The sequence below is a fragment of the Maniola jurtina genome, chromosome 14 (assembly GCF_905333055.1).
Source record: "Maniola jurtina chromosome 14, ilManJurt1.1, whole genome shotgun sequence".
Lineage (NCBI taxonomy): Eukaryota > Metazoa > Arthropoda > Insecta > Lepidoptera > Nymphalidae > Maniola > Maniola jurtina.
This window is the reverse complement of record NC_060042.1, coordinates 7,918,832-7,941,966: the sequence shown is the minus strand read 5'-3', so window position 1 is coordinate 7,941,966 and position 23,135 is coordinate 7,918,832. Positions and strand designations below refer to the sequence as shown.

The 23,135-nt window shown below is 38.7% G+C and overlaps 1 protein-coding gene across 1 annotated transcript; it reads left to right on the top strand.

The window, feature by feature from the left end:
* The first annotated feature begins 291 nt into the window (after positions 1–291).
* LOC123872215 (nuclear pore complex protein Nup214-like) lies at positions 292–21,167 on the top strand. The gene is made up of 30 exons (XM_045916400.1): positions 292–476; positions 587–725; positions 1,250–1,416; positions 2,173–2,345; positions 2,891–3,102; positions 3,291–3,411; positions 3,926–4,013; positions 4,592–4,694; positions 5,140–5,293; positions 6,215–6,281; positions 6,630–6,762; positions 6,984–7,054; positions 7,485–7,685; positions 8,598–8,764; positions 9,315–9,479; positions 9,847–10,026; positions 10,500–10,750; positions 11,455–11,658; positions 12,013–12,162; positions 12,642–12,869; positions 13,443–13,901; positions 14,509–14,598; positions 15,060–15,973; positions 16,200–16,372; positions 16,874–17,049; positions 17,717–17,875; positions 19,190–19,250; positions 19,619–19,761; positions 19,840–19,963; positions 20,952–21,167. The coding sequence occupies exons 1-30, from the start codon at positions 438–440 to the stop codon at positions 20,980–20,982; spliced, it is 5,343 nt and encodes a 1,780-aa protein (XP_045772356.1). The 5' UTR covers positions 292–437; the 3' UTR covers positions 20,983–21,167.
* The last annotated feature ends 1,968 nt before the right edge of the window (positions 21,168–23,135 follow it).

The following is a 23,135-nucleotide window of genomic DNA, read 5'->3' as shown; positions in this document are numbered from 1 at the left end:
TATAGACATTATAAATTCCCATATAGCCCCTGCCGAGAATCAAACCCGGGACCTCAGTTATAAGGCCACTGCGCTAGGGAGGTCGTCAAGGTACCGTGATATTATTTACGTAAAACTTTATAAAAGGAATAAAAACCCTTACTGTTCTACCAATGTTACCCGTTTCTATTATACTTTTACTTGGTCTGAGTTGCTCGTACCATAGAGATTTCCGAGATTTCCTTTCCTTTTCTGTGCCGTGAGTCCATGTCAATGTCAACTGTCAATGTCATTCAAAAAGGAATAGGAATTACGAAATCGAAATTACCTGCCGCAAAAGGAAACAAAAACATAACATTTCTGATTTCTTTTCACATGGATAGCCACTAGCCAGTAAAAAAATATATTTAAATGTGTAAAATTTTATTTTCTAATATTTAGTTTAAATCTGCATAATTATGGAAGTGCAATTTGGGCCGAACTCTATTGATGAGCCGGTACTTAAGATCATTTAAATATTCCTGCTATATTTCTTTTTGAATTTGCTTTCTGTATTTAAAAATGTGTTATAAACTCTGGTGCTGACCCTCCGTTTTGTTCATTACAGAGCCTGCTTTATAAACTTCAACGCAAAATCAAGGTATTCAACACAAACCAACCGTTACCAAATCGCGGGTACAACTTGGTGGCCTGTACTTCGAAATATGGATTAGTTTTTGTAGCTACACCCATCAAAACATTATCAGGTAGATTTCAGGTGTTTTCTTGTACAAATTAATCAGTTACGTCGAACCTCCAAAATACTACAAGAAGCTATGATGGGTACCTCCCATGTATCTAAAATTACAATAATATGAATGTTGTAACACAAATTACAATAGTTCTACAATCTTAATTGAAACCCTAAGCCAGACCTTCGTTATTTTATAATAGCTGAAAGTTTCTCTGTGTATTGCCCCCAACACAGGGAGGAACAGTCAGCAACTATTAAGTTTGGATATACATGGTAGCTTTAAGAGAACAGGTAATAAAGGTGTAAAAAATCTTATATCAAGTCACTTAAGTCTATTTTTTTTTTCTTTAAAATAGTATTAGAAATCACAGCATACATTGCCAGACACTTACTGTCATGACAACCCCTTGCCAGACACCCTTAAACTTTAAGGGAATACAAGTAGTACTATCCTTTTAAGAACACTGAAAGGGATCACACTTCTAACCTGAAGCTGTGAATAAGGATTGGGCATGATCTATGGTTGTTTTGTTTCAGTGTATTATCTCAAAGAGTTAATAGATAAAGAATGTGAGCCCCAGCACTTGTTAGTCAAGCTCCAAGTATCACCTTCACACATAGCAGTCAATTGCAATGAGGAGTGGTTGGCTGTTGTTGGTGGACAGATGCTCCTTGTATACAAATGCATGGATTTTCAGAATATGGTATGAATTTTTAAGCTGTACATACAGTAAAATAGCAATGATTATGTACATTAAAATAGCAATGATGGCTTAGTGCTTAATACTGGGCTCTGTAGTTTGATCTCAGATTTGAACTTATCAAGAGAATAGAGAAGAGATGTACATTTTGGAGGATTAATGGTGAAGGAAACCATCCTGAGAGTCACACCTGTCAGAGAGTCAGAAATTTCCATCCTGTTCACAAATGTGTATCAAGTCTACCAATCTGGGCTTATCCCTTTTCGTTCTGATATGAGAATCTTTCGCAGTATTACTATATTATACTATAGTATACTTAAACTTGTATAGACACATCCCCTCCTAAATGTATTCTATCACAGAATGGATATTATAAACATTCCAAACAAATTACTGCAAGCTGCAACTGGTTTTTGCTTACAACTTTATGTCAAGTTCCATACTAGTTATAACATGAACATGATTTTTGTTTGAAAATACCGAACACCCTGTATAGGTACAGTTCTTGCATTATACAAGTGCTCATACTTGTGTTTGAGTCATACCAATTTAAGTAGAGTAAATGTGTGGGTTTGCGAGCACTTACTTGCGACTGTTTGGTCCGACAGGCATGCACACTATACAATAATATACTCATATAAGATGTAACCACAAGTAAAGTTCACGCACACTCATGTTTTTTTCTTTTTTTTACCAATTGCCAAAACTATACCAATTTATTTCAACATCCCCTTCATTATTAAAATTTTTTTACTCTAGGAAATTAGACCAGCAGTATCCATTAAATGCGATGTGAGCCCGTCAACTTTTGTGTCAGCATTGCAATGGAATCCTTGCATACCAGACACAATTGGGATTGTGTTCTTTGATGGAACTTTACTCGTCAGTCAAGTCAGTACTATGCAAATGAAAAAGATTCAGTCAAATGCAAGGTAAGTTAATAAGTTGAGCATTCTTGTCTCTGCACAACTTCAATGTCATCATATTGTACTTGGCAGGTATTATTTACTTTGTAGATGTATTATTATGGTATGGTTTGAAAAAGGGTGATAGCCTAGTGGTTAAGACGTCTATCTAGTCAATGGCCCGAGGTTCAATCAAAAGGAGTTGTGAGAACGTACTCAGTAGTGGGCCAGCGATGGTCTGATCATGATGAATGATGTTGTAAATTGTGTGTATCTTGGACTTCTGTAGCACAATGCCTGCTTCTATTCAATATTTAATTACAACGAGCAACCAAAGGTCCAAAAAGGGTCCTGACGAGTGCATTATGATGATAAAAAAGTGTTATTCAACATATACATGCTGTCATAGATCACAATTCTGTAATTCTACAAAAGTACAAGTTTTTTGTTCTCACATTATAGGAATTCTGATAAGAGATATCTTAAAGACATAAGTTGTCCATGTGCATGTCCTTTCAATGTTTTTGTTTTAAGTTTTGGTACAAAAGAAATAAAATATAAATAAATTTTAGATGCTTATGTTGGAGTCCAAAAGGCAAACAGCTGGTGACAGGCAACAATGATGGCACCCTCAGCCAATTCAAGCCAGATCTCTCGCCAATGAAAATGGTTCCTACCCCTAACTTGTTTGAAGGTTCCCCTGTTGAAGTACTGGCTATTTACTGGATTGCAACATACCAGTTTGCTGTTGCATATAGAAATGCAGTAGATAATAGTCGACCAGGTTGGTATTTTAGTTCACAAATTCTTATTAAAATAACTACTACTTTTCATTACTAACCCTACTTCTATTTTCGGCCTTTACTGTGCCTCTAAGGGCCAGAACTATCACGTTGTAGCTGCTGTCATTTTACCCCTATTAACCCCAAACTTATATAATAATAAAATTAATATGCTATGATGTGCTTCCAGCTGTGACAATAGTGAATACGCCCAAAGGAGGTCAACCCGTTTGCCATAACTATGAGGATATTTGTTATAGCATGGGGTCTAACAGACCCTGGTACTACTATTTACAAGGACTTGCCCAATGGTAATAAAGTAGTTTTAATAATAATCTTTTATGCATAAATTTTTAATTTGCTGACATCAAGTCTAAGACTGAATTGGACTAACCTAGAAGGTTTAAAGCAGTTAACTAAACCCCTAATCCTATCAGTCTCTATCAGCATCGTAAAGTGAATAGTGATTGCAAAACGAGTAGTTCAATCTGATGTTGCTATAGTGTTGCTATAGTGAATTTGTCCAAGTCCAAAGACACCTTTAGTCAATTTAGAAATTAAGTAAAAATCCCAATATGACCAATATTCCCCAATATCTAAGGCGAAACGAAAGTACTTTCACTTCAAAATTCAAAATATTTTTATTCAATTAGACTTTTAAAAGTTCTTTTGAATCGTCAAAAGCATCTACCACTGGTTCGGAATGCCTTTCCTACCGAGAAGAACCAGCAAGAAACCACTACCAGAGATCTTAAAGGTTGCTTGATACAAAATAGTAAATTTCCAAAGACAAGAAACAAATGAATAAATTATATTTATCTACAGGAATATTATACTTTCGTCATCGTCAAACAGTATGGAAATAGCTACACTAGCATCACCCGACGGCGCTAACTGGGTACAATGGTGTCAGGTATATATTTCACAAGTTTATATATTTTTCTTACGAATTTACAGACTAATTTTGATACAAATGGAACATCATTAAAAGAATTTACTTAGAGAGCTTTTGAATGAACCCTATAAAAACGAAATGGTATTGACTAATCAAACTCACTGAGATTTTGTATACACATTCTAGAAATTATATAGTTTAGTTCTGAAAAATTTTGTTACTAATTAATGTGCAGTGCTCAGACAAGATGTCAAACAATTGGTTATTAAAATTTTTGTTTTTTAAATCACACTAATATTATAAAGGCGAAAGTTTGTGTGTATGTATGTGTATATGTTTGTTAATCATTCACGCCAAAACTACTAAACGGATTTGGCTGAAATTAGGAATGGAGATAGAGTATACCCTGGATTAACACATAGGCTACTTTTTATCCCGGAAAATCAAAGCGTTCCCACGGGATTTAGGAAAACTGAAATCCACGCGGACAAAGTCGCGGGCGTCAGCTAGTAAATAAATATAATAATATCTCTGTGTGATCTGCTAGATTTACATATAAATGACAGGTGGCTATATTATTAAAATGTTCTTTTTAGTCGGATGAGGCAAGGCCCGAATTGCCTTTGACAGATAAAAAGCAAGAAAACTATCCTGTTGGTATTTGTTTGGACACTGCTGCCATACATCAGTTACCTTGGGGTAAGATTACACTGTTTATTTAAAAATATAATTTTATAAAACATATAAAAAATTATTAAACCAAACTTAGGTCACATTAGTCGGGTATTCTATAAATGTTTTATTTCTCGTTTTATAAGCCTACAATTTCTAAAAGCGCTTTCAAGTGTTTTTTTATACATTTTTTATTTTCAAAATCATAGGGTGCTATAGAGCTTTTCTGCATCTATGAAGCGCACGCCACTGGTAGATACTTAGTCTTACTAAAGTAAGACCATTGAGACAAGAGAAAGAATGTAAACAAATTGCCAACATTATTGTGTACCAGAGAAAAGGACAGAGATAGTAATTATTATCTCTGTCCTTATCCCTCCGTTATATCATTTTTTATGATTCGATTGCCTACACAAACATCGAACAGCGTGGTTGTTGCAAACGTGTATAATGTATATTACAATGTGTTTAGGAGAAAACGAGACGCTCCCACCAATGCCGCTTCTCCACGTGGTGTCCCAGACAGGGCTGCTCTCCATATTCAACATCATCAACCTGAACAAATCGGCGCCACAGATCTGCGCGCCGATACAACCGATCGCGCTCCCGGCCGCTGCCTTGACGATGTACGACGATTAAGTACTGGACCAATCAAGAAAAGAAAGAAAGAAAAATCTTTCATTTTTTGAAAACTGCCACACATTACTATATACCTATGGGTTATGTTATCCCGGTGCTTCTAATACTTGAGCATTAAAGCCAAAAGACCTCAAGCAGAAGAAGTGTGGCGCAATCAGAAAAAAAGGTCTCAACTCAGCATAAATGCTGGCCTTGCCCATACACAAAAACATACTGCGCTGTTTTTCAGCCGAAACCCTGATTCGGTTGTCGTGTTGCGTACTAATTTCTTTGTAAGAAGTCTGAAATTTACAGGGGACGAAGCAACGCATACTAACAAATTAGCAAACACTATCTAAACTCACTCAATCAAAACACAGGGATGTTCTGTCAGAGTATATATCGCGTCATAGTATTTAACAAGTATATTTATAATAATTAATGATTGTTGGGAAAGGGATAGGCTCGTCTTTCCACTCCTGTTTGGTTGAGTACTTAATCGGCTTGGGTATGACTGATATACCACACGCCAGTTTTTTTTAAAGAATATTACCCATTTTAATATTCCCTCTACTTTCAACTATACCCTATCTACAGACTGAAGATAACAAATCGCTCTCTTTACCTAATCCTATACAAGAACTGAGAGAGCGCTATATTAACTTCATTCCGCGGATAAGTTAGTATAGCGCTCTCTCTGTTACATACCCATACAAATGATAGAGCCAAACAGAGAAAGCGCTACATTGACGTCATTCCGCGGATAGGGTATAAGCATAAAGCTAGGAGTAGGTTTGACAACATGTGAAAAATTTAATAAACTGTTGGAGTACCTACTATAAGGCATTTTTGTACTAAGTGTTGTAAATTGCGGCTTATAGCTTTTACAAATTTTAAATTATAATTTTAATCATTAGTCATTGTTGTAGAAATATACCTGACGACGTACCTCCGCAACCTGCAGCACCTCCCGCCGCGCCAGTTGCTCAACCTAAGGTAAGTCTAGGGTCAGATGCATATCTACGGAATGCCAAGGCGCAGCATCTTGTTTTGTTGATAAAAAGTCATAGACTTTATTACATACTAATAAAACATATACTAGACTTTGACACATTTCTATTTTCCGCTCTTGTTCCCCGCGTTTGTGCCAGCTTTTGCCAGTATCCGCTTTCCTGCTAAGTCGCAACCACATTCCAGCATGGTCTATAGCATGATTCGAAGACCGAACCCCGACCTCCCGATTAAGAGGCCGACGTCCTTAACTACTAGGCTATCGCAGCCGCACACCCAACTACGCATATTTAAAAAAATAGTTCAGTAAGCGTGCTCTGCTCGAAATTTCAGCCGCAGCCACCACAGGTGCAATATCAGCCTCCCGTACAAGCCCCGCAGGTGGCGCCCGTGCCAGTCCAACAACCCATACCCGTTGTACCGAAACCCGTACCACAACCACAGAGCAATGTTGGACTTTCTACAGGTAGGAAGAAACATACACTTGAATAAAACGAATTCTAACTATCTAACCTTCTGAAATATTCTGATACAAGTGATGTCGAAGCCTCAACGTTTTGTTAGAAGTTCCTTAACTATTGTGACATCGGTTAGATGGTTTCAAAGTCGACAACGGACTTACGTAGAAACATTTTTGTGTTTTATAAATATATTAGGATAAATAAAACCTAATATTTTTGTTCACAGCATCCAGTATACGATTTGGAGTGATAAAAGAGCCAACTCCTCCAGCAGCTCCGGAAGCACCGAGTCCCGCGGTAAAATTGCTTTGAAGTTTGTGTATAAGGGCGATTACGCACTGCATCCGATCCGAATCCGTGAAAATACGTTCCGAAGTAGTCATAGAACTATTTGTTTGGTAGCTAGCTCCGACTTCCGTTATCCGAGTTCTCTGTCATCTGTGAGAATATCTCGGATGTGCCTCGGATATATCAAAGATGGGAGATTAGTGCGTAAGCAATATCCAAGTTTTTATATCCGTATTTTTACCGACTCGGATCGGATGAGTGCGTAACCGCCCTATAGCCACGAATTTTTTTTTTAATCTTACATATTTTACACAAACGATCGATAACAATAGCTGAGTCCTGATTTTTGATGATCCGTCAAATACCAAGGAACATAAGTAATTAAAATCGGCCAAGTGATCAGCGATGAGTTGATAATGATGATATTATAATAAATCAGCCTCAGCCGAAACCACCGGTGCAAGCTCCGAAGAGCCAAGCCGCGGCGGCGGCGGAAGCGAGCGCCGCGCTGCTGGAGCAAGAGAAGATCAACAAGGCCAAGATGAACCAGAAGCTGAAGAGCATGCTCGTCAAAGAAGTGAACGACTTCAATATGGACATGTACAAGTTCATCAAACACACGCAGGAGAAACTGTTGAAGGTATGAACGAACATTTGACGCTATTTTTTTTAGGATTTCGTACCTCATTATGAAGAAAGGAAACCTTATAGGAAAACTTCGTCGTCTGTCGTTCCTGACAATTCAAGGGAATTAGAACTATTATTATTAGGGGTGTGATTGTGGTCAAGCGCTTACCTATAGTGAATAAAAAAAAAAAAACATAGGGTACACCCCGTTGACCTAGAATCATGAAATTTGGCACTGAAAACCAGACAGATTTGTGTCAGCGGTAAAACACTGTCTCATTTTAATAGTGGCTAAGTCTCAGCAAAGTATGAGGCTGAGATCTATAGAGTGTACATTGACTTTTCTCAGACTTAAGACACTGTTAAAACGAGACAGCTTTATATTTACGGCTGGCATAAATCTGTCTCGTTTTAACTGAAACTTAAGTCTAAGCAAAGTCAAAGTACGCTCTAGTCAGGATAGGATTTCAACCTAAGTTTGATCTAAAGATCCCAGCCATAGTGTTTTCGTTGAATAATGAAGTTCACTAATTGAATTTTAGCGTTTCATTAAAGTTTATTCATTCTTGTGTTTTTTTTAAATTCCATTACAAGTTAGCCCTTGACTGTGTGTTCACCTGGTATTAAGTGATTATGCATTTTAAGATGGAAGCAGACTAACTTTGAAGACTACTCGTAAAACTGCCGTCTTATAAAACCCATACCCCTTATTGGTTTCTATGCGGCAGTGTACCGTAACGCTAAATCGCTTGGCGGTACGGTATTGCGGTAGGGTGGTAATAAGCCTCTGCCAAAGCCCCCAACTAGACCAGACTGGAAATAATAAATAAATTATAACTTCCCAAATTGCCCCTGCAAAAATTGAACCCAGGACCTTGCACCATAAGATCATTCCGTTAGTTGTAAATTTTTTTTTTGTATACAGTTCCAACAAGACATCGAATCGGCCAACCTCCGTATAGACATAGATATGGACCCGGAGCTCTTGAGGAAGGATTGCTCCGTGGAGGAGTTGCGGGAAACAGTCGTCCAGCTCAAGCTGGAGATGGTACGCGCGTGCGCAGTCATCGCTGAAGCTAGGACATACGCCAAGTAAGTACACATATATATGACCCGGAGCTCTTGAGAAAGGATTGCTCCGTGAAGGAGTTTCGGGAAAAAATACGCGCGTGCGCAGTTAAGCTAGGACATTCGCCAAGTAAGGAGCTTTAACCTAAACAGAAAATAATTATTATTACGAGTACAATCTAAGATAGGCAAAACGCTGCCGCCCTATTGTGACGTTTTAGCTGTTATTTTTTTTAATATTGTTAGATCATAGCTACTGCTATCAGTCATTGGTATGAACTATAATCAGATTATTATGGGTGTTTAATTTAACATAGAAATACTACAGCGATATCAAAACTCAGTCTTTCGCACAATACTCAATGCCTCGTGGTTTACTAAAACAACGTTGTCAACGTGCTCTGCGACGGACAAAGGCGGTAAGCCAAATTTGGACCTCCAAAGTCATTCATTCATCCATCCAGTTACTGACTTAGGGCAAAATTCCTTAATAGTCGCAAATCGCAATCGATTGATATGAGTGGCGGTGGTGCAAATATGTTTCTACGTTAAGAATTTTTATTCGTTGTTATAGCGCTAATGAGCTCCAAGAATGGACACAAGCCGATCCTCTGACCGTCAAGCGTATAGCGTCCGTAAAGAAGCTCGCCTACTACGTGGAAACTCAACTAGACCACGCGAGAAAAGCTCTCGATCTTAAGTGGAACGAGATGTATGAAAATCATGAGTACCGCGGCAAGTAAGTAAAGTTTACGATTAGTTTTTGATTTATCGTGGCAAATGTTGGAAGAAATGCCCGAGTACGGAACCCTCGGTGCGCGAGTCTGACTCGCACTTGGCCGATTTTTATCAACCCCATTCCCCACTGTGGCACAGCTTTGTCGGTAGAGTGGTAAAGATGTATGTAAGAGAGACAGTGAGGCTAAGATCTATAGAGCGTACTTTGACTTGGCTTATCTTTAAGTTTCAGTTAAAACAGGACGGATTTATGCCAGCGATGTAACGCTGTCTCGTTTTAACACTGTCTTAAGTCTAAGCAAACTCAAAGTGCGCTCTATAGATCTCAACCTGAGACTAATATAACAGTGTCTATTTTATTTTCACAGACCCGGATACCGTATGATGCGTCCCATCCTGGACGACGTGTACCAACCCCTGGTGAAACAGCAAGAGATACTGAGCCGACAAATGACAGTGCTCAAAATGTTGAGGAAAACGATGGACGATTGTAACATCGCACCCATGTACAGATCCTCGCTGATACGAAGCACCCCGTTTAGGAATAAGTAAGTATTTTTACGTTTTTAGGGGTCCGTTCGCCCGAAAGGAAAAAGGAACTTTTATAGGATTACTCATGAGTCGTTTGTCTGTCTGTCGCTCTATCACAGCCAATTTTCTTCGAATCTAGAAATAAATTAGTATTATATAAGCTGTTGGAATGGCGACCTCGCACCGGAAATCGCAGCATTGAAAGACCCCTCCACTAGGTGGACGGAAGTTATCAGGCGAGTCGCTGGTAACCGCTGGATTCAGGCGGCGCAAGACCGTAGCGTGTGGAAGTCCGTACAAGAGACCTTATGTCCAACAGTGGATGTCTAACAGTTGTTGATGATGATGACATATACGAATTTTGGTGACTCAAACACAGACATCATTGAGGGCTACTTTTGCCTACTTGCGCTTTTTACGCGAACGAAGTCGCAGGCATCGTCTAGTATTTAATATTTATATGATGACCTTATATAAGAACTTCTTTTAGGGATACCTTGTCAAAACTCACAAAAAATATTCTGAACATGAGCATAGAACCCCAGGAAAAGCCCAAGGAGCATCTCCTGAGCTCACAAAAGCTGGACGCTCTACGCGATATTCTTTCTAATCACAAGCCGATAAAAGTTAAACCAGTCAATGTTGAGCTTCGGCAACATTTGGAGTCTATGAAACTGAGATACGAGAAGAGTGTCAAAGAGAAAGAAATGAGAGAAGTTGAGATTAAACAAGAAATGGGACGTAAGTGTTACTTTATAAATTATAATATAATACCATCAGTTGTCCACAGTCCACAGTTTGATGTGTGTTTTTATTAAATTAATATAAATAAGTAGAATGTGTAAGAAATTATGTATATGTTACAGGCAAAGCATGTTATTAATTATAATTCAGTCATTCGCATAGAATACCTTGCCATTCCATGAATACCGTGTTTGTTTTACCAATGTATGAAATATGTTATCTATCGTCTACCATTTCATTCATTTCCTAGGCATTGTATACAATTTCTAGACTTGAAAAAAACTTTTACTTCATATGCATAATGGCAAAACTCGTAAAATTAAATTCCAAGAATAAAATCATTCATCACCACCTCCTAGTTTCTTCCAAGAAACACCTAGAATCACCTAGTTTCTCCTTTCACCAAAGGTTGCCTAGTTAAGATTGCTCTGAGTATAAGGCCGCCTTTGCATACAATTGTTTTTTTTTTTTTTTATAAAAAAACCTTTACCCTACAATTAAGCTTATGCCAGGAGTGGGTACGACAATAGTGCAACGGGTGAGGTTTGAACCTTTCGGAATTTAATCCGCTTCTCAACCATTGTGAGCTATCGAGGCTTTTTTGGCATTTAGGCATTTTTAGTTTCTTTATTTTGTCTTGATTTTTTCATGTTTTGCGTGCAATAAATTTTTCTATCTATCTATCATTTTTGTTTGCACAGAACCCAACATACAAAAACCTGTGCCGATATCGGTAACGCCAGCGCAACCTCACCTACCGACAGCGAGGATTGCGCAACCAATACCCGCCCCCGTTCCGCAACCTACGAGACTGCAGCAAGACATGCCACAGCTCAAAAGTGAACTCAAGAAGGATTCTAACGTCTTCATGGGTCAGAAGTTTGGAGCCCCTACCGCTTTTGCCTGTTAGTATAATTAAAATGCTACTTGTGTTATATCCATCCATACTAATATAAATGCGAAAATGTGTCTGTCTGTCTGCTAGTTTTTCACGGCTCAACCGCTGAACCGATTTTATTGAATTTTGCACATCTTTTTTATATCACTTTAGGTAAATTACATATTTGAACCAGACAGTAAGGCTGAGCTTCACAAGTTTCTTATTTCCTATCGTAAGATGGACTACTATGGCTTTGCTCAGGATTAAGACACTAAAAATAAAATAAATGGCTTATAGTTAAAACAAGACAAATTTATGTCAGAAACTATTTTGCCTCGTTTTAACTCAAAGTCGGCGCCTAAGAAATAAATTGTTTCAGACACCCAGCCGTTCATAAGCTCAGTTCCGAAGCCAGACATAGTGAAGGAATCACCCATCAATATTCCAACTTACACTCCCGTCAGTAACATAAAACCCGCCGTGGTCACCAAACAACCAGCCAGTGTGGTCAGGACCTTATTCACTGACGGTAAGCAAGTACTGCAGACCGTTCACTACCTTCACTATAACTTATTGCTTGCCGTCATGTTTGCACCTTTGCTTTATCAGGTTTTTATTGAATAAAGTCTGATGGTGCCAGCAATGACAGCAGGGGACAAGTTACAGTGAAAGGTCTGTAGAGGTTATTTATTACTGAAAGTGATTTTTAATTTTCGCACTAGCAAATGATAATAGTTTGCTACAATTCAGCCAGCAATAATGATCAAGGTCAATAGCGCTGATATTGCACAGTGTGGTTTTTCACGGAAAGTGAATTTTCGCATATCCTTTTTAACTAGATATTGTCTTTCTAATACGACTCGATGCGAAGTCTTTAGTCAGGTAGCAGGTAGCTAGTGTGAAAAGGTTGTTTACGTGATTTTTCACATGCTACCTAACATCTCTAATATCTATACAGTCGAAAATCTAGCATATTTTTCTTTTATATTTCGTTAATTCGTATTGCAGACAAAGAAAAACCAACAGGACCCGAAGATCCACAAAGCCAACAGCAGCCAACAATTGATGAGCAGCCAAAGCAATTCAATCCTAACATCAACCCGTACACTAAGAGCCAACTGAGAAAGTTTATTCTAAAAGACTCATCGAATGAAAATGTGCCACAAGCAAACGAACCCAAGAGTGATGCTAACACGTTTATGGGTCAAAATATTTGCTCGCCGACCGCCTTTGCCTGTAAGTGTGAACTTTTGAAATGAAACTTCTTTATCAAAGCTGTAATTTGTACTTTTGTCTCTCAAGGTAAAATTTCTGTCTCGTTCTAACTCTCAAGTCTGTATAAAGTCAAAATACGTTCTACAGAATACAACCTTAAGGTCACTCGGCGAGGGATGTAGCGTGCTATGCTCAGAGTACCCTACGCGATCAAAGTAGAAATGAGATCCATAGGAGAACTAAAATAAATGACATAGCTACACAAGTTGAAAATCTGAAGGGGTAATGGGCAAATCACGTATCTCGTAGAACCGATAGGCGTTGGGGTCTCAGCGTGATCAAATAGGGACCTTGCATCAAAAATTTAGTGCCACAATTTTTAATTTCACAATGTTTCCGTTTGGGGCACTAATATGAACAAACTTGAGCTTTAAAACGAAACGTTTAAGGTCTATTTTACTTTAACGCTGAAGTGTTTAACGCTCGAATTCTGTCAACATTGGTGAAATGTAAATTCTCATATCGAGCACACAATACGTAACCGTCAGATTTATATGAAAAAGGCTCTTGCTGTAATGGACAATTTGATTACAGTTGCGAAGCCAAATGCATCAGCACCAACTGCGATCTTTGGCTCCAAACCGGCTGATGTTACGAACACGTCCAATAAAACCGCTCCTGAGTCTATTCCCACTGTCACATCAACCGTGAACCCGAAATCCAGCGAAACCGGTGAACCGGAGGCGGGTACTCCGTCAAATGACGAAAACAAACCAAAAGAAGAAAAACCTATTACAAACATGTTCACTTTGAAGACCACACAATTCAGTGGTAAAAGTCAAAATGTTCCTGACGTCCTAAAGAGCAGTGGACAAGGTTTCGTCTTTGGTAAAGTGGATAGTAAAGCTACTGAGGGAAGCGACAAACCCAAAGAGAGTAGTTCTGTTAAAGCTTCTGGCACTCAAGAGAAGCCAACCACAGATAACAGGAAGGAGGAAATAAAACCAGTGGCACAGATGATAAATAAACCACCTGCACAGGCTGTTATATATGGTAGAGTATAGTTCACATATAATAATTCACATATTTATAAATCATCGTCATCATCATCATCATCAGCCTGTGGGCGTCCACGTTGGACATAGGCCTTCCCTAAAGAGTGCCACCACCCCCGGTCCTCAGCCTTCCTCATCCAGCCACTTCCCGCCAGCCGCTTAATATCATCGGTCCATCCTGCTGGAGGGCGTCCCACACTACGTTTGCTTAAACGCGGTCTCCACTCAAGGACTTTCCGGCTCCAACGGCCATCGCCTCTACGACAAGCATGGCCTGCCCACTGCCACTTCAGCTTGCTAATAGTTTGGGCTATGTCAGTGGCCTATTTATAAATACATATATAAAAATATTACTAGTTGACGCGCCCCGGCTTTGCTCGGTTAGTTCACGCTTCTATTATAAAACGAAAATATAAATCTTCTTTATTCCCTTTATCTTCTCATTCGGTGAAAACTGTGCTCAGTAGTGAGCCAGTAATGGGTTGATCATGATGACGATGATAATTCCCTATCCCGTGCGAATTTCAAAAAGTATTATTCCTTATCTACTTTGGGAACCTCTGTGCTGTGAATTTATTTACCAATGGCATACTATTGTTTTTTAGTGGATCTAAAGAAACCAGCAGCTGAGGCTAAAGTGGAAAAGGTGGCATCATCATTGTTTGATGTTTCCACCGCAGCACCGCCGCCTGCAGGTACTTGCAAATTTTGAATATGCATGAATATTATCTATGTAAATTTTGAATCCTCCAAAAATTACAAATTTTTAATCCAATTCCTGATTTTTTTTTAAATCTAATCCCCGAATTACAAATTTTTAACCCAATCAACGAATTACAAATTTTGAATCCAATTGCCTAATTACGAATTTTTAATCCAATCTTCGAATTTTATAATTTTTTACCATCTTAATTACTGATATTTCTAGCATTTAGTCCTTAAAAAAAAAAGTTGTCCTGGGGTGATTTGCATATGAAGCCGGAAAAGTTGACAAAAGTCTGCAATCCGCCTGATACGCTATTGACCCTAAGGTGCTTTTTAATATCACGTGACAAATACTTACTTACTTCTGACTCAGTCTTATAATTAAAAGTCATTTTTTAAAAATTAACAAAAAACCCTTCACTATTTTGTATTTCTCAATTGTAAATTGCAGGATCAAAACTCCAATCCGAAGTTGGACCAACAACAACTCAACAATCATCAGTGTTTGAAGTTTCAAAACCAGTTGCACAAGCAAGCTCAACGAAAGTTGCTACTTCCGAACCGACCTCAACACCGACTACGGAACCTAATGCCTCCGTAGCGACTCCTACATCAATTCCAACAGTTACTACTACATCCACATCTAAACCACTTACATTGGCATCTGATACTGAAACGACACCTACTGTAACTATATCAATACCTTCAAAACCTTCAGAGGCTGAGAATGTAACAAATAAGGAACATAATGTGCCAACTGAATCAAGCGCTACAAAAGATTCTCCAAGCGTCACAACTTCTAACGTCTTCAGTTCAACCGGATCTATATTCGCTCCTACGGCTACGTCGGATTCACCATCCACTTTAACTACTGAAGACTCAAAACCGAGTATATTCAATACACCTACACCTACTTCTGTATTCGAAAGTAATACAGCCTTTGTATCAACTCAACCATCGGCTTTCGCTTCAAATGCGTCATCAATTTTCGCTTCGGCGTCTGCGTCAGCGTTTGGACCGCAGACCACTAAAGCGCCCCTATTTAGTCCAAGTACTACATCCCAGAGTATATTCGGTACGCCCTCAGTAACTACAACATCTGTATTCGGAAATGCTCCCTCAGCGCAAAGCATTTTCAGTTCGGCATCCTCGTCTATATTTGGTGGTACTCCGACGACGACTCAGAACATTTTTGGAACGTCCACGACGCAGGCGTCAGTTTTCGGAAGCGGTCAGTCTGTGTTTGGTACCTCGGGGAGCCCTAATCAAGTGTTTGGGACGCCAGCGACCCAAACGTCTATATTCGGCTCGCCGACGTCTACGACCCATGCGTCGGTATTTGGAAGTCCGACACAAACGACTCAGGTAAACTGTCTACTAACTATTTAAAAGTGCTTTGTGCTTAGAAGGTTGCTTAAAGCATGCGCTAAAAGCAATTAATTTAATTAAATGACGTTGGTTTATTTGTCGAATTACATGTGAAATACATTTTTTGTTTAAAGTGAAAATAGCCGCTATATTTTATCCAGATAAGTCGTTATTAAAAATGTTTCCCTACAACTTGAGGTCAAACCCATTCAATCATATTCAGGCATCAGTGTTTGGATCGCCGACGCCGGCCACTCAAGCGTCAGTGTTCGGATCGCCGACCACTACGCAGAGCTCGCTGTTTGGTGGCGCCGAGTCCAACTTGTTCGCCTCTGCCACCATATCCACTACTAGTGCCCCGACGCAAGCGAGCGGTGGAAATATCTTCGGTGGAGGGTGAGTCTAGATAGGTACAAAGCCCAGTATAAGCTCCGCAGTAAGAAATCCTTTATGCAGTTCTTTCAGAAACATGTATGTATGTATGTAATGCAGCCGCAGCCGCACCGGAATAAGAATGTTTTAAAAAACTTTGAACCTGTTGAGCGACATGTCTAATCTATGTATTTTTTTTATTATAAAAACGTACACATAATCACTAGACATATTATAAATGCAATGTGTTCGTTTGTTGGTTGGTTGGTTGGTTTATCCTTGAAGACGTCATTTTTTTGCATGAGTATAATAAAATTTTTATAGAACTGGGTTTCTTTTAATCTCGGAAAATCAAAGAATTCCAACGGGATTTTCAGTGAACTAAATCTAAGCAAGTGAAGTCGCGGATATCAGTTGCCAATAAATGAATTGCTTTTACTTAGCCTGAATAGATTATGACAGCACAATAAACCCCTGATATATGTTTGGTTGGTCAGGTAATAAAGTTTTTTTTTCTTTGTATAGTTCATCAGGCACGGTATTTGGTAACAGTACCAATATATTTAGCGGAAAGTCGACCTTCAGTGGCTCTAACCCTACGGCGGCCAGTATCTTCGGAGGCGGAACCCCCTTCGGACAGAAGCCGGCTAATGATTTCTGGAGTGGCGGAAGCAATACTGGATTCGGAAATTCTGCATTTGGTAACTGTCTTTTATCATGCCATCGATGACTTCTTGGTAACGGGCCAACACATTTTGAAGCATTCTTGTAGGTGTCGGTTTACCCAAAGATGGGCAAACAAGACACGACAGACAGACAGACAACTAAGTGATCCTATAAAGGTTCCTTTTTTCCTAAGCTCGGATATGCATTAAGAAGAAGGATTCCTTTTTCAGGGCTCCGTACCTCAAAAGGAAAATCGGAACCCTTATAAGATCACTTTGTTGTCTGTATGTCTGTCCGTCTGTCGGGTCTATCGACAAAACCTATAGGGTACTTTCCCGTTGACCAAGAATCATGTTTGGCAGGTTGTAGGTCTTATAGCACAAGTAAAGAAAAAAATACGAAAACCGTGAATTTGTGATTACATCACAAAAAAAAAAACAAATTGTGTTTCAATTTTCAAAGTTAGATAACTATACCAAGTGGGGTAACATATAAAAGGGATTTTACCTGTACATTCTAAATAGATTTTTATATATTTCTATGCTTAATGGTTTTTTATTTATCGTGCAAAATGTCAGAAAAAATACGCGAGTACCTCGGTGCGCGAGTCTGACTCGCACTTGGCCGGTTTTTTTTTCTTTTGAGGTACGGAGCCCTAGAAATATCGTCGGATGTAGATCCAGCTATTACGCTTGTGTCCAGGTCAAGCAGCCACCACACAAGCGTCGTCCATCTTCGGCAGCTCAGGCGGCAGCTTCAGCACGCCGTCTCCGGGCCAGCCGTTCGGAAGTCCACAGGGACCATTTAGTGGCGGTGATTCCAAGCCTTCCGTGTTCGGAACCCCTCCTCAACAGCAGCCTGGTCCGTTTATATCTATCTTTACTATTGTTTACTAGGCGTACGACGCGTTTCTTTGGATCTACCATTTGATGCCGAAGCACGCCTTAAGAATATAATAGAGATAACTTCAAATTATTCAAATAACTTTTACAAGTGCTTTTGAATCGTCAAATAATCTACCATTGGTTCGGAATGCCGTTCCTACCGAGAAGAACCAGCAAGAAACTCACCTCCCTAAGAAGTAAGCAATTTCACCCTCACCACCTGGGTGCCTGGTGCACTTCGACCGCCAGTTGTGCCAGACCCTTTTTTCAACGCACATGCAAACTGTGGAATCAACTCCCATAGGCGGTGTTCAGATTACGACATGGGGCTATTCAAGGGGCGGACTAACAAATTCCTTCAAGGCCAGCAACGCATCGGCGGGTCCTCTGGTGCTGCAATGTTCATGGGTGGCGGAAATCACTTAACACCAGTGTGCCTAGTGGGAGATTTTTAACCTATTCGATCGCGTAAAACGTACGACACCGTAACAGGCTTGCGACTCCTACGCTCCGTCTCAGGAAGGTCCAAAAGTCATTTGTGGGAATGGGTATAATCTTCTATAACAAAATTCCTCAGTCAATTTTGGACTTGCCTTTACACAGGTTCAAAAAATCTATTAAAAATATGCTCCTGAGAAAAGCATATTATACTATCGAAGATTATGTAAATGATAAAAAAGCGTGGATTTGAACTTCGATTCGCTCCAGCAATGCGCAGGACTTCAATTGCTTTTATACATGGCATAATATTGTATATCAAATCTTTGAAAAGAGCAACCGCCGAGTTTCTTGCTGGTTCTTCTCGGTAGGAAAGGCATTCCGAACCAGTGGTAGATGCTTTTGACGATTCGAAAGAACTTGTAAAAGTCTAATTGAATAAAAACATTTTGAATTTTGAATTTTGAATTTTGAAAAGTTAACTGCGTTTTGTATGGAATTGAAACAGCGCCATCTAGTGACAAGAAGATGGCGCTGTTTCAATTCCATACAAAACGCAGTTAACTTTTACGCGATCGAATAGGTTAAAAATCTCCCACTAGGCACACAGGTGACCCGCCTGACAATAACAACAACGATTCTATAGACTGGTGCTGTTTTAAAGTATACTAGTTTTCGTTTTAACCAATAGTGCATATTGACCGCGCCAGTATCTATTTATTCTCTGCCGCAACGCTAAAGTGACAATCATAGGGATTTGTGTTCACTTTTTAAAATAAGAATGTTTCAGCTTTGCCTATTTGGAATTTTGTAATATCTTTGGTGTACGATAACGAAATTGGTTTTATTGCAGCTTCGGCGTTTGGAGGGAGTGCAGCGTTTGGATCTAAACCAGTTTTTGGAGGATCACCCACGTAAGTATACAAATTAATTACCTATCACCCATTACGGAGCGCATCAAAGCCGTTGATTCTACACCTGAACCCTCTCCGGTCGTGTCGGATTACCGACTAATCGGTATATGAGAGTAGACCACCAGCACAGTTGGCTAGTCTTCGTTAAGACGTGACCTAAATTTGCACACGGAAAGCACGGCACTTGACAGCTGAACTTTTAAGAAAGTGCTAACAACAGTTGTACAAAATTTCAACTCAACAATGAATAATGAAACAAACATTAATTTTTATATGTTTGAATACCTATGCAGCGATCTAATAACAATTAACGCCATCTACCGTCAGTCATTTATTGACGATAAAGTTTAGAAAGAACCTTCTTGTAGATTCGGCTCTACGGCATTCGGTGGATTCAACAAGAGCCCCAGTAGTGGGTTCGGTGCCCCGGCTGCCTTTGGAGGCGGCGCCTTCGGAGGCTCATCCTTTGGCAATACTTCACCAGGAAAAGGATTTGGCACTGCTGCACCAAGTAAGTGATGGGGTCTTAAGGGTGCGTTTCCACCGAAGCGGAGCGAAGAATTAAAGCAATTTTTTATTTTTGTTTCAGGTTTCGGCCCACCGACTCAATCCAACGCCACATTCGAGAATCTTGCCACACAGAACACCCTCACCTTCGGTAACCTGGCGCAACAATCCGGCCAACCGCCTCAACCCACCCCAGGCTTCAATACGTGAGTTTATACGAGTACCTACTTTAACCTCGTTGGTCTAAAGTTTAGCCATTACGAACGTGCGAACTAAGTCATAAATCATTTTAGGGACCTCAAAAAGAGAATAGTGAACTTCGTTGTCTGTCCGTCTTTCAGTCATGTCTATCAAGAAAACCTATAGGGTACTTCCCGTTGATGTATAACTTGATCTTTTAAGCCACTACGATTTATTCCGAACATTTACGAACGCGCTAAATCAGCACGGATTTGTTTTAAATAAACCAATTAAAAACCGTGTTCAATTCAATTGTACTCTATTTTGTAAAACCTCTTTTAACGTTGAAGCGTGCTCAGTTGACGCGAGCTCAACACGGGTTGGTTGAATTGAGTAGAAAAGTGTTCGGATTTCACGGAACATGGAAAGGTAATTACGCCAGGTTATAAAAAGCGAGAAACAATAAAAAAATTCGCTACAGCTACCGGCGTCGGAACGGGATCCCTTTATCGATAACGCCTTCTGCAGCATTCTCCTAACACTATCGTAATGATGTACGACTCAATTCGCACATTCATAATGGTTCAACTATAGTGGCCGTAGATTTCCGTCCCATTTATGAGAGTGAGGGAATGTAGTATTTCCTGTGTTGTTGTTCCAATTAGGTTGGGATTAACATTACTTCGGAGCGTGTCCAAGAACTTTTGACCTGATTCCCTAATGAATTACCTACCAACCCTGATCTAATCGGATAATCGCACATTCATAATGGCTCAACTATAGTGGCCGTAGACTGCCGTCCCATTTATGAGAGTGAAGGAATGTAATATTTCCTGCGTTGTTCCAATTAGGTTGGGATTAACATTACTTCGGAGCGTGTGCAAGAACTTTTCACCTGATTCCCTAATGAATTACCTTACCAACCCTGATCTAGTGGGATAATGTCTGGCAACCAAAATTCTTGGGATCTTGGACCAAAAATCTATTGTCTAATGAACTCCTTATTTCTTGCAGGTCTCCTTCGTTCACTGGCTGGCGAGGCTGATGACTGCTCTACAAGAAATATACTGTGAAAACGAAAAAGCATTGATGGACTTGTTCGTGTTTGATCATATTTTTAATTTTATCATGGCTTAATTAAGTATTATACAATGATTTAAAAATTTGTGCAGGAATCTGAATTTTATTGATTGTCATTTCAAAATAAAAGTTTTTTAGAAAAATTTCAAACTTTTGTTTTTCATGAATCGTCATCTAATTCATCAAAATATCATTATTAGTTAAACCCACTGATCTCTATTAATAAAAATAACGTTGGACTTGCGATTGCCGATCTGTTTTGGAAGCAACTTGAGTTTCGCCATTTTGACACTGATAGCAGCAGTGAGCGTAATGTGAGCGTACTCGAAACGAAATAAATGTTAGTGATGAGATGTCAATAGTGTCAACATGAGAACTATTTGACACAGTGTGAATTCTAACTACCGGTACACTCGCTGGGGCACAAAAATAACTATACAGGGTGTCACCAGAACACTATCAAAAACTTAGCGTTAACATTATAATCCAATGCCGATAACCTGCATTATCTTGTAGTTTTAGTGATTTAGTATTATTCAAGTCTGCATTGTATAGCGTGCAAAACTCGGGTCAATACCCCTCCTGCAACGCGGTATTGACTTCGAGTGGCATATTTACGGAACTTTCGTTTACCTCTAGCGTCAGTCAGATGTGTTATTTGCAATATATTGTGAACTCTAAAAAAATCAACAAAAAAAATTAAAAAAAAATTCGTGATTTTTTTTTGTGTGGTATCTAATCAGTAATCATCAGTATTATCTTCTGTCTTTGTATTTGCTAGCGTTCTGGTTACATCCTGTAATTATTTTGTATGGCACACACCTCATCCAGCGTACTATATTATAGCCATTTCAATTGGTGATAAGCGCCAGATTTTACACGAAGATTTCTCTATAATGTTGAGCTTTAGAAAAATAACTGGATCTTTAAGAAACCTAAATCCCCACGAGTGAAGTTGCGAGCATCAGCTAGTCATGAATAGTCATAAAACGGAAATAAGGATTATGGAAATAATAGATTTTTTCCGTGAATATTTATTTATTACAGTATAAATATGCAAAATGCATTAATATAAAAATACTAAATTCATAGTTATTCATATAATCACACAAAAATTATTTGCGGGCCTTAAAAACCTTTAAAAAGGTATTTTGATATCACTTTTTACTTAAGTTTGCCTCAAATGGGACTTAAACAATTAAAACACTTAATTAAATGAGGTAACCTTATCTAACATGCCAAGAAATATTCCTATCAATCATATTTGATTTATATCCAATTATAAATATTATTCATAAAAATATTTGTCTGTTTATAACCTTTATAAGATATATAATATTTATTAAAATAGTATCAAATTCAATAGTACATTGGAATAAAAATAAAACCAATACATATAATAAACGTGTAAAATCTTTGGTCACTTATTTATTTATTTATTTACTAAAGTACCGCCCACAGAGTTACACATTTAAATTATACATGTTGTTCCTTAAATTCTAGAGCTCTTATGCAACTCCACTTACGGGCAGTCACAGCGTGCATTAACATAAACATAAGTCGTACAGTAAAATATAAAATATAATATAATAGCTAACCTAAGGACAATGAAAAAATACTTAAGTTATAAATTTTAAAAGAATATAATAAGATGGAAATTAAGTTAAAGTAAAGTTAAGTTAAACTAAGCAAAATTATCTTAAATCATCTAAAATACAAAATACTTACGGCTAGGGACTGACACTAATTATCGTTAACCTATTGAGGAATCGAATGATTTGAACAACTTGGCTTTAAATTTAGCCAAGTTATCGCAAAACAGATCCGTGGTAATGTCCTTGTCCGAAAATTCCTTATATGTACTACTAAACCTTTTTCTGCAGCAGGGAGAGAGCCAATGTGAACACGTCTCACGATGCCATGAACTTTAAGAGGGGTCTCTCCGTCACTCGCTCTATACAAACGTAGTTCCAATTTCATTTGAATATTAAGCAACCACAGTCCATGAAATTTTGCAGACATATTCTAGAAACTAATATCTATGCCTGTGGTTTTCCAGATTTCTGTTAAAATATTCGGTTTCAAAGTTACGCGGTCTTAAAAATTCACATACAAATC

Excerpts from the sequence above, each read along its gene's own strand:
- LOC123872215 (XM_045916400.1), top strand. The coding sequence starts at position 438 with ATGGAAGTGCAATTTGGGCCGAACTCTATTGATGAGCCG. Across the intron at positions 726-1,249 it reads ACCCATCAAAACATTATCAG|TGTATTATCTCAAAGAGTTA; the intron begins GTAGATTTCAGG and ends GTTTTGTTTCAG. Across the intron at positions 17,050-17,716 it reads ATTCGGAAATTCTGCATTTG|GTCAAGCAGCCACCACACAA; the intron begins GTAACTGTCTTT and ends GCTTGTGTCCAG.